The 12,655-nt window shown below is 38.9% G+C and overlaps 1 protein-coding gene across 6 annotated transcripts in view; it reads left to right on the forward strand.

Annotated features, from left to right (window-relative positions):
• The first annotated feature begins 1,057 nt into the window (after nt 1–1,057).
• Nucleotides 1,058–12,655, forward strand: part of TO1 (thioredoxin O1) — a 47,796-nt gene continuing 36,198 nt past the window's right edge. For 2 of the 6 annotated variants that reach the window (XM_088954067.1, XM_088954065.1), the window contains exons 1-4: nt 1,169–1,546; nt 1,659–1,724; nt 1,813–1,863; nt 2,000–2,079. In XM_088954067.1, the coding sequence (XP_088810193.1) occupies nt 1,327–1,546; nt 1,659–1,724; nt 1,813–1,863; nt 2,000–2,079 (417 nt within the window). In that variant the 5' untranslated portion in view covers nt 1,169–1,326. Of the gene's footprint in view, nt 1,547–1,649; nt 1,725–1,812; nt 1,864–1,999; nt 2,080–12,655 lie in introns of all 6 variants that reach the window. The other 4 variants (XM_088954066.1, XM_088954064.1, XM_088954063.1 and 1 more) reach the window with 3 other exon arrangements.

Genomic DNA, 12,655 nt, shown 5'->3' on the forward strand with positions numbered 1-12,655 from the left:
GGTTCAAAAGATTGAGCCTTTTTATTTTTTGGGTTGGGTCCAAGCTTATTCCTTAGGTAGCTAAAGTAAAGCTCAATTATGTATATACTAATACAATCATAAATACATACATAACAAATATTTGCATACATGCATGTATATACAATTACACACATACATTTTATATCCAAATTTTCCATGGGATAATTGATAGGTCCAAGTCCAAGATTAAAGCAAGTGCATTAAAATTTAATGAAGGCTAGAGGTTCGGCCCAAGTTGAATAGATCAGGCTTGACTTTGGTCTTAGGTCTAGCACAAAGGGTTGGGTTTAGGTTAAGTTTACGTTCAGCCCAACCTACTTACACCATAATGGTCCAATCGCTTGGGTAAGTAAGTTAATTAATGATGTCATAATTAAATAAAAAAATAGATTGGAACACCAAAAATAAAAAAGCAAAATTTATAGAAAATATTGAGATATCTAGGATATTATAAACTTATCATATCAAACAAAAAAATAAGTGTGATAAATAAGAATTATTTTTAGAATTAATTATGTAAATTGAATAACAAATTTAAAGTTGCAGAAGAATGAATTGCTTTTTCTCAAGTCAAATAGGCTAGCAAATGGTGTCATAATTATGCAATACAAACTAAAAAAAAGATAGAAATAAAAGTTATAGAAAACATAACAATTCGTTTATGAAATTTCTACACATCTATAATATTATATATTTATCATATTAAGTAAAAAATAAATATGATAAATAAGAAGTATTTTTATTAATAATGAAAATGATATATAAAACAATCTAAATACACCAATACACCATGCTTTTATTACTTATTCTTTTTTTTATAAAATTACTTCTCCTTTTAAATGATTATAATAAGAATATTAAAATTATTAATAATGTTATCTGAAATTACTACGTGCAACATATATACATAGTAGCTATAAAAAAACTGAAAAATCGATCAATTGAACCGATAAAAATCCAAAATTGATTAATCCATTAATCGGTGAAATTGAAAAAAGAAAAAACTAATAGTTACGGTCGGTTTCAAAAGATAGCAGAGAGCGAGCACCCCTAAGGCTATGTTTGTGTTGAAGGAAAAAAACCTACTTCAGAACTCGGAAATCTACGGACCGAGTTTTTTATAAGTTCGGTTCGGGCCGGGTTAAGAATCTTAAGATGGCAGTGTTGGCACGCCACATTTCTTTCGCAGGTGAAGAATACCGTTCCCTCCCTAGTCCCTGCGTCTAGACTCCAGACCGAGTGATCGGCCGGCTTGTCTTTAATTATCGGGGAAAGCCACGCCATTAACAGATACACGGAGATAGAATGGCGAGAGCGTTACTCTTCCGTACCTCTTCCATCCGTTCAGTCATTCGCCACACAAAGTCATTCTCATCTTCTGCTTTTTCTTCAAATCCTTCTTTGCATCCTTGCATCAACAAAACTTCAATCGTCCCTCCACTGCCTTCGAAGCCCTTTTCAAATCCCACCTCTCACCAGTCTTTCAACTTTTTCTTCCCATCCCGATCCCACTCTTCATCCCCAGGTGCGTGATATCCCATCCCATTTCCATAGTTTCATCTGTTTTTTCTTTTATATATTTCAATCTTTAATTCTGGTTTTGCTATTTGCTTGTTTAACTGGTTAAGAAAATCCAGGTTCTTCGAACATTGTTCTTATTAAATCAGAAGAAGAGTTCAGCAGTTCTCTTAAAAGGGTTAAAGGTACGTTTAATTTATTTGTCCTAAATATTTAGAGCTTAATTTGAACGGAATTTCTCGTTGCTTACATCGTTTTTTTTTATTGCAATAGATGACCAATTGCCAGCAATTTTCTACTTCACTGCAGTATGGTGTGGGCCTTGTAAGATTCTCAGGAACATCTGTCATTGATATCATGGAATCTTATTTCCATGTTTTTTTCTTCATTTTAAACATTTTTAATCAGCATAGGTTCGTTTGGATTAAGTGAATTGAGAAATGGCTGTTGTTTCGTTTAGGCAGGTTCGTTTCTCCTGTTGTAGAAGAGTTCGGGAAGAAATACCCGCATCTTACCATATATAAGATTGATATTGATCAGGTGAGAAGTGCTTTCTCTAATGTATACCATCTTTAATCTATTTACATGGTGTATTTCTCTCAAAGTAGGTTCCGGATTAACTTTGAAATGATGTCTAAATGAAATAAAGTGATCAAGTTCATGAAGCCCATGCCTGCCTGCTAACTTTTTTCTCCCTATTATCAAACTGTCCCGACCTTTTGAATTCAAGCAGCTTCTCTTGTTGGGTGCCTGATTTTGTTACTATTTGTTGTTGGGGTTTCTATTAGCATTGTCCATACCTTTTTTTTTTTTTTGTATTGGAACTTCTGCAACTAGTTCAGTGGAGTTATTCCAGCAACCCCATCTTATTCTTTAATGGAATGCTTGATTAGAACAAAGCTCATAAGTTGTGTTATTATGTGAAGGTTTCTCTAAAAGTCACCTTGATCTTTCTCCTATGCATCTTGTCATATTTTAGATAGTTGGAGGGAAGTTGTGATTGATACTTTGTGATTGATTCCATCAATCAGATGAGAATTACCTTTATCCATATGAAGGTATGTTGTGCCAATGTGACTACCTATCAGAAGGAGAATCCTCTGATATTTGTTCAATGCTCTAGTCCATGTCAGCTCCATTCCCCACCTTATGTGGGGCACGCTTTAACCCCTTCCAAGAGACTGAAAGGCTGCACTAGGCCAATTAGGGTGGTGTTTGATAATTGAACTGAAGTAGGTTCTGAACAAAATTCAGAAAAAAAAAAGAATTCAAATTTAAGGTTCGTTTTCCAGAATTTTAGTGATTTGCCACCTGCTTATCTTCTGAATAATGACACATAGGCATTGGGGTGATTATTTACCCCTAAAATTTTTATCATATACCAATAAGATATAAAAGATACCAACATTTTTTAACACCAAAAAATGATGAGGTTGCCATTGGATGAGGAGTTTGGAGGAAATTGATTTCTTTCTCTATGGATTATTTCCTTTCCATGCCTGTGTCATTTTACCCCAGTTCAAAAAAAAAAAAAAAAACTTATTCTTAAATTTTGAAATGAGGAAGACTCATTTATTAGACCAATTCATGATCTTCACGTTTGGTGCAGGTGATGGTAGGGATTATGGAAACAGCAACTGAGAATTAACTCTTTATATTCAGAAATTTCCATCTCAACATGATGAAACTTTTATTTGAGCTTGTAGTGAACATCATGAGGAATTTCTTTGAGAACCTGTTGAACACCCAGATCTGGATCTAGATCTGGTTCCTTTTCTTTCATGCATTTCATTATAAGAGCATAAGGTTTTGATGCTTTGTAGGTTATGGATATTTCATGTCACCCTGCTTGAATCTCTTGGCAGTTTCATTCTACTCATGCTTTGGAGATAGTCTTGTTAAATTGAACTTTGAAATCCTTCCCAACTCATCTTTAGGCTTCACTTCGATACCAAATTGATGTAGGATGGAAGGAGAAAAGTCTTACTAGGATGAATGCAATGGGAGGAAGAGGGAAATTAAGGATCTGAATTATGATTCAGATTCAAACCTGAATAGAGAAAAGTAAGAAAAGAAAGAGTGAGAAGAAATATAATAGACAAAGAGATTTATAAAAAAAAAAGATAATAGACAAAGAGAGAAGAAGAAAGTACACCATTACCTTGTAGGTAACTTCAAACCTTTTTTTTTTCATTCATTCCACTCTCAAATTCCAACTGTAATAACTCTATAGTAGACTAATTATAAAGGTTCTGGTGTTCCGTTATGCATTTCAACTTGGACCAAAAAAACTGATCCATAACAAATTCTAACTACTTTAAAAACTAAGACAACCCAATAGGTACCCATAGGGATACTCAATAATGACTCTAATCCTTAAAATAGCTCAAAATATCCATTATTGGTCTTACTAAAACCAACTTATTGTAAAGGCACCTGAAATTACTAAAAATAGTGAATTGCAATTTTACTATAAATAGTAGTCTGAGAAGTGTCATAAATAGTAGTTTTAATTTTTCACTAATGATAGTAAATTTCTTGAAGAGTTGAAGCTGTATTCTTAATAAAGCAATAAACTAGAAAATAAATTTGAAAAGACTGAAAAAACCTAAAATCCAAAATATTCAAGAATTATGGAATTGTCATTGAATGAAGAGTTGGAGGAAACTGATTTCTTTCTCTATGTTTTTTTTTATTGGTTTTGTTTTTTGGCATCTGAATTGCCAGGTTAGTGGGTCACATGTTAGTAGGGACAGGGCAAGGTGTATGTGAGGCCCATTTGTAATACCACAGAATACCATGGAGAGCCTGTAGTTACAAGGGTTTGATCCTGCACCTCTGTTGTGGCCTATGGGAGTGATGCCGAGTAACCAACTCAACTACAGGGTCATTGACTTTTTTTTTTTGATAATTGAAATAATTTTATTAATCAGCAATAGACAATAGTACAAAGTCCCCAAGGAAAGGCATGAGTTGCAACCTCTCCGGGCTAGTTAAGTACAGATTTCCAAATTAATAACAACTTACATAAAAGCACAAAAAAAAAATCTTCCCTAGAAACCCCCTGTTTGGCTAAAGCATCAGCCAAAGAATTAGCTGACCTACTAACCCATTTTACCTCAACTCTCATATTGTTAGTTAACCACTTTACTTTTTTGATGAGATCTTTGTAGCCCCAAATGGTGGTATCCAAGTTTAGGAACCACCTTGTTACCACTTGAGAGTCCCCTTCAACTAGGCATCTGAATTCCTTGTATTGCAGCAAGGATTTCTGCCCTTGTGGAATCCCCCACTCCCATCGGTCCTGAGAATAGAGAAATTATGTTGCTGTCCTTATTTCTCAGGATGCCCCCTATACTTGAAGGCCTGGGGTTGCCTTGGCTGTTTCCATCAAAGTTCAGCTTGATGACACCTTCCAAAGGCGGAATCCATTCTGACAGAATTCTATCATTCTTTCTTGAAGTGTTAGCTATAATAGCCAATTCCTCCACAAGTTATCAAAGATATCCACAATTTTCAGCCAATGGATTGCTCTTGTTAGGATACAATCCTTCATTTCATCTAACCCTCTTTCCTTCTCTAAGAAAATTCTTGCATTCCTTTCCTCCCAAAGACATCCACAGTTTTCAGCCAATGTACAGGGTCATTGACTTTATCCATGGATTTTTTCCTTGCTTCCATGCCTGCATCATATAGGGTATAGGTTTCATTAAATCATGTTAATCCAGCTCAAGATTATGGGCCTTTAAGGTTGCATCAGCAAGTCCAAGCATAATAAGTTATTAAGTTGAATTTAAGCTTGCTTTTTCTCTACATTATCAAATCATTCCTTCCATCTTAGTTCTGCTGTTCTCACACTCAGTCTCTTTGCTTAATTCTTTGTTATTTCTGTTTTTTAGTTCTGCAGCCCTTAAATAACCCAACTTAGACCTCTTTCCCTTTTAATATTTTTAAGCATTCTCAAGTTCTGTCTAGCCCCCTTTGCTGGTTATATTTAACCAAAATGTTAATCTAAACAAGTTGAGGGCCTTGTGGTCTATTTCCATTTTGATAAAGTTCATTTTCAACTCATTATTTCCTCTATTTTCACCCTTATTTTTTATCCCTTTAGACTGATTGCTTATTGGCACCTAATTGTTGTAATATTGTTCTTAAAACTTCATCTTAAAACTAGCAAAATACTTAGCCTTTTTATTGGTAACTTGTAATTTTATTGATATGTGAAAAAGGAATGATTTGCAATAGAATACAAATGTGCTTATGTCCCCTTTTTATGATATACATAGACCAAGCCTTGCCCAACCAATGCATTAGTTAGGTTGGCCAATATTTGAGTCCATGAGGATGTGGCTTGAAGCTCCTATGAAAGTGCTTTGTTCTCTCTTAGATATTTGTAGAAACCTCACCTTAGATTTTTAAAGATGACTTTTAAGCCAGTTGCTTACCAGTCTGACATTGAAAAAGTTCAATTTGGCTACTACAAGGTAACTGCAAGAGCAATGAAAGATCCTTAGACAAACTAAAAGAGTAGAGTCATAAACAATGTTGTGAGATTTGGACCAAATAAAAAACCTGTAAAGCTTGTTGAAGTTCGGCTTGCCCTAGAAGTCTGTTTTGTTTGTTAGCTGAAAAGTAAAGTAAACAGCAAGAAGGAAGAGAGGAAAGAAGAAGAAAGAAAGAGGATGGAGAAGAGAAAAGGTCTGGTTCGAAAATAGAAAAAAAGTCCCTAGTTTAGGCTAGACCTGTTATTATATTATTAATGTAATTGGAAAAGACATAAGTGCCCTTATTTAAGTAAGAGGCCCTCGAACTAACATAATAGTACACATCAGCACTCTTAACAGGTACAAAGACCGAAATACCCATTCACTAACACTCCCCCTCAAGCTGGTGAGTATATATCATATAATCCAGCTTGTTACATATGTAGTCCATTCTCCCCCGACTCAAACCTTTTGTAAACAAGTCTGCTCACTGATTTCCCGTATTAACATATGCAGTCTCTATCACTCCATTCAACACCTTCTCTCTCACAAAATGACAGTCAACTTCGATTTGTTTGGTTCTTTCATAAAACACCGAATTGGAAGAGATATGAACCGCTGCCTGATTGTCACAATAGAGCTTCATTAGCCACACTAATTCACAAGCAGTATGTGCCATGGCCCTTTATTCTACTTCTGCACTGCTTCTTGCCACAACTGTTTGCTTCTTACTTTTCCATGTTACCAGGTTATCCCCCAGAAAGGTGCAATAGCCTATGGTAGACCGTCTATCAGACATAGAACCTGCTCAATCAGCATCGGTGTATCCTTCTACTTCTAGTTTCCGCCACTTTTGTACAACAAACCACGGCCAGGAGTTCCTTTCAAGTACCTCACAATCCTTAGCACTGCATTCCAATGTGGAACCAAAGGTTTTTGCATGAACTGACTCACCACACTAACCGCAAATGAAATATCTGGCCGAGTAGTGGTTAGGTAGTTTAGTTTGCCTACAAGACGTCGGTATCTGCCAGGGTCTTCAAATACTTCACCTATATCACTGCTCAGCCTCGTATTTGTTTCCATAGGTGTCTCAGTCGGTTTAGTACCCAACAAACCTGTTTCTTCCAGTAAATCAAGCACATATTTCCTCTGACACAAATTAATGCCATGCTTAGATCTTGTTACCTCTATGCCAAAAAAGTATTTCAATTTGCCAAGGTCCTTTGTTTGAAAGTGTTCTTGTAGGAATGCCTTCAATCTATCAATGCCCATTTTATCATTCCCAGTTACAACGATATCATCTACATACACCGCCAATAGTATTTTGCCTGCCGAAGAGTCATGACTGAAGACATAGTGATCAACTTGGCACTGTTTCATACCAAACTTCTTGACCACCTCACTGAACCTACCAAACCATGCTCGAGGGGACTGATTAAGTCCATATATAGCCTTCTTAAGTCTGCATACCTTATATCCTCCCCCTGAGCAACAAACCCTAGTGGTTGCTCCATGTAGACCTCATCGAGCAAATCACCATGCAAAAAGGCATTTTTGATATCTAGTTGATGTAGAGGCCAATCATACATAGTTGCTAGGGAGATGACAACACGAATTGATCCTATCTTAGCAACCGGGGAGAATGTCTCTGTGTAGTCAATGCCATAGGTTTGGGAGTACCCTTTTGCAACCAGCCACGCCTTCAGGTGCTCAACTTGGCCATCTGGCAAGTACTTAACGGTATACACCCACTTACAACCGACAACCTGCTTCCCAGGAGGAAGAGCGGTAAGGTCCCAAGTGTGATTATGATGGAGGGCAGAGAGCTCTTCTTCCATAGCACAACACCACTCTGGAGAGGTAAGGGCTTCCTGGACATCCTTAGGAACAACCACTGAGGATAACAAGGAGATGAACTGGCGATGGGAGGCGGAGAGATAAGGGAAACAAAATTGGAAATAGGGTGAAGGGTGCATGTGCGTTTACCTTTCCGTAAGGCAATAGGAAGATCAAAGTCAGAGGCTGGTGTCGGATCTGGAGCCGGATCTGTTGGCGGTGATGAAGCCAGAGGAGGCGCAGCTGGTACACGTGGGCGATGTGTATACACGTGACAGATAGATGGACGGTCAACGGGCGGTGGCACCGGAGGCAAGGACGTAGGCACGACTGGAACCAGAGGAGGAGGATCAGCCACAGGAAGGGGAAGAGGAGGTGATGTGGAGGAAGCAACATCACTGGACCCCATGAAGAACGGAGTAGACTCGAAGAAAGTAACATCAGCACATACCAAAGAATGACGAGAACTGGGATGGTAACACTTGTACCCTTTCTGAGTCTGGGAATAGCCAAGGAAGATATACTTAAGGGATCGTGCATCTAACTTGTTAGTCCCGGGACCCAGATTATGGATGAAGCAAACGCACCTAAATACCCGAGGAGGAAGCGGAAATGGAGACATGTTGGGGAACAAAACAATAAAAGGAGAACGACCATCAAGAATAGATGTGGGCATCCGATTAATTAAGAAACAAGAGGTGAGCATTGCATCACTCCAAAAGGGTTTGGGAACATTCATGTGGTGCATGAGTGAGCGTGCCGTTTTTACAAGATGTCGGTTCTTTTTCTCAGCAACCCCATTTTGTTGTGGGGTGTAGGTACATGAAGTTTGGTGTATAATGCCATGTTGGTTCAAGTATTATTGAAAAGATGAAGACAAGTATTCACGGCCATTATCAGAATGGAAAATTTTGATGTGAATGCCAAATTGATTGCGGATCTCAACATAAAATTTCTGGAAGATGGCAAATAATTCATTTCTTTCTTTCATTCAATAGAGCCACGTCATTGTTGAAAAGTCATCAACAAAAATAACACAATATCTGTGTCCATTATATGACATCACTTTATAAGGACTCCAAAAATTAAAGAAAAATGACTCGACACACGGTTATCAACCCTAGAACTAAAGGGAACACGGTGTTTCCCAAGTTGACACGATTCACAATCTAGAATAGAAAGTTGACTCAATGAAGGGACCAATGACTTCAGCACTTTCAACGAAGGATGACCAAATCTACAATGCCACTGGAGAGGAGAAATAGATGACTGAAGGGCTGTTGATGTTCTTCCACCACCATCAAGATAATACAATCCACCGGCTTCATGCCCTCCACCAATCTTCATCCCCGTCTTGAGATCCTGAAAAGCACACATAGAGGGGTAAAATGTAACAGAGCAATTAAAGGACTTGGTCAGCTTATTAACAGACATAAGATTAAATGGAAGCTTAGGTACATATAAAACAGATGATAGGGACATAGGGTTTAGGTCAACATTACCAACACCACGAATAGATGATGTGGAGCCATTAGCAAGGGTAACAAATTGTGATGTTGAGCAATGATTGAGAGATGAAAACACACCTGGAGTTCCCATCATGTGATCGGAGGCTCTAGAGTCAATAATCTAGGGGTTGGGTGTAAATGCCAAACAAGCCATACCTGAGTGTGCAAAGGTAGTTGTGTTCTGCTGCGACATGGATTGAACAAACCTTTCATACTCATCGCAAGGAACACTCACCATCTCCTTGCCTGGACCATCTGAAGAGGTAGAAGGCATCTGGTTGGCTGACCGGTTCTCCTATCTAAAGCTGGAACTGGTGTCACTAGTCATGGCATGGTTGGCCCACGTCGAGGGTGGACCATGTAAGTCATAGTAGTAGTTAATAGTATGCCCATCCAAACCACAATGAGTACACCTCCGTGGACCCGAGCCACGTCCTCTACCACGAGCTCCCCCTGAATCTCTGCCTCCAGTACGATCACCACCACGGATATGTGTAGATCCACCACTACCACTCCGGCCATACACTGGACCACTACTGCCACCACGGCCAGGCTGGGCTCCTCGAGCCCCTCTTGTGCCACCTCGTCCTCTCGACACTGCAAATGCTGATTTATCCGAGATATTAGAGTTTTCATAGATCCAATGGAAGTCCTCCGAAGACGAGCAAACACCTCCTCTAAAGATGGAAGGGCAGATCCTCCTAATATCTGGGCTCGTACTGGTTCATACTCAGACTTCAGCCCCACTAGAAACCGAGTCACATCAAGCTGCTCTCTCTTTTGCTGTTGAACCTTGACATCAGAAGTGAGAGGGTGATAGACATTTAGCTCATTACGGATATTTCTCATACTGGCATAGTATTCCTCAAGGCTCTGATTTCCCTGTTGCAGATTGAAGTATTCCTGATACAGTTGATATACCCTGGTTGTATTATCTTGATCAGAATACAATTTCTTAGCATGATCCCACACCTCTTTGGCTGTGTCAAGAAACATGAAGTTCACACTGATTCTGGGTTCCATACTGTTCCACAACCATGTAATGATCTGTGCATCTTCCTGTTCCCAGTTTTCATGCTCCTGAGAACTAGTGGGGGGTTTCTCCTCTCTTATGTGCTTTACCTTCTTCTTCGCCTTCAGAAAAACCTCTACAGACTTGGCCCAAGGGACATAATTCTCTCCATTCAGTTTAATAGATATCATTTGGACATTCAGGTAGTCAGTAGATATCATCACACTAGGTTTACTATCACTGTTATCTGCCATTGCCGAATTCCCTTATCACTGAAACTTGAGCATTACACATTGCACATTGCACACAGACACTTCACCGAAATTTGCACACTGATTTTAGCAATAACAAAGGCTGAAAGCCGTACTTGTAACACCACAAACCCTACTCTACAGCTACCGGAAGTTTCACCATTAAGTAGACACTACTTCCCTTCGAATCACACACAAACCAACATAAACTCCAGCATACTGCAATCTGAAAACCCATCATACGATCTGTACCATACCTCTCATGTGTTCCATAACAGAAAATATGCATAAAAAAAACCCCTTACCTCATCGCCTGAAGGCCAACCACACGAAGGAATGAAACACCACTGCACCACACGCACCAGCCCTACATTAATTAAGGGAGGGCTTAGAAACCACAGTAACCTATCACCAACGACACCACCGGAGGCATAGAAACCTCCAAGGGAAGAGGCCGATCACTCCTTTTTAGCCCTTTTCCCAGTCTCCAACCAACGACTGAGAAATCCAAGAGAAACCCTAGTTCGAATGCACTGAAAACAGAATTCTAGCAGGTCTGGTTTGTTTAATGTTGCTCTGATACCATGTTGAAGTTCGACCTGCCCTAGAAGTCTGTTTTGTTTGTTAGCTGAAAAGTAAAGTAAACAACAAGAAGAAAGAGAGGAAAGAAGAAGAAAGAAAGAAGAAGGAGAAGAGAAAAGGTCTGGTTCGAAAATAGGAAAAAATCCACCCTATTTTCGGCCATACCTGTTATTATATTATTAATGTAATTGGAAAAAACATAAGTGCCTTTATTTAAGTAAGAGGCACTTGAACTAACATAATAGTACACATCAGCACTCTCAACAGGTACAAAGACCGAAATACCCTTTCACTAACAAAGTTCACTGGGTCACACCATCACAATTTTACCATTTTTTTTAGCAAAGGTAAAAGTATCATTGTATTGATGTAAAGGTCCTTTGTACAATGAGAAACTGTACACATCAAAACAGAAGGACCTCAAAAAAAGTCCATCCTCAAAAAATTACAATCAAAGTATCCCCTTTAAATTTAGCAAGTATAGACAGCCAACTTCTAACAAAACCTACAGCCGAATTGATGACATCAGCTGCAGTAGAGGATTTAAGATCAAAGACCCTACTATTCCTTTCTAACCACACCGGCCACATTATTGCTAAGGGAATGGAAGACCAACAAATTTTTCCTTTCTTAGTCATCCCTTGGATCTGCTCAGTTTCCATACAGGCTTTAACTGAGGCTGGCATTTACCAACTTAACTTCAGACTTCTTAAGAAATGGCTTCAGATCTCTGAGGCAAAAATGCAGTGTAAAAACAGATGGTTTACTGGAAGGTGTAATTTATGGAGGAGGAGAAGAACTTTGTGGAGGCAAATTGGTGGAGGAAGTACCTCAAGGTGGAGGCGAAGAACTTTCTGGTGGAAGAACTAAGAATCGGAGGGCAGATTAGCTTGAAAATCAGGGAAGCTAAGCTGGCTATGGTGCTGTTGGTAGGACTGAATGTGGTAGAGTGGTTCATAGATTTTGTAGTTGCAGCGAGTGCAAAAGGAAAGGACAGATTCTGGAAAGAATTTAGAACAGAGGTGGGAAGGAGGTATGTGGTGGAATGCAGGAAAAACCATAAAGGAGTCTTCATAACACTTTCAGAGCAGTATGGCAAAGCCAGGAAACAAATGGTCTGCTTTCCAGAAGGAAGGAAGAGCCAAGGGTGGACTGAAATAGTCAAGGCTCTGAGAGACTTTATAGCTAGAACGAAAATGACAAAGGAAAAGGGTTTGGAAAAGAAGGTGAAAGAGGATCTCTTGAAGACAGCAGAGAACCTTGAACCCCCCAACCAAATGGCCCCTACCTTAGTGCAAGATGGAAATCGAGCAGCATTATTGATTTCGGCAGTAAAAGGATAGTGGTCCAATAAACTGATTGTTGAAGTCGACAAACCAGGAAGAAATTGGGAGGAGATTGCTGAATTGGTGACAAAACAGTTGAGGATGAAAACCACAT

The sequence above is a fragment of the Nelumbo lutea genome, chromosome 7 (genome assembly GCF_056320005.1).
Source record: "Nelumbo lutea isolate HS-2025 chromosome 7, American lotus-T2T, whole genome shotgun sequence".
NCBI classification, from domain to species: domain Eukaryota; kingdom Viridiplantae; phylum Streptophyta; class Magnoliopsida; order Proteales; family Nelumbonaceae; genus Nelumbo; species Nelumbo lutea.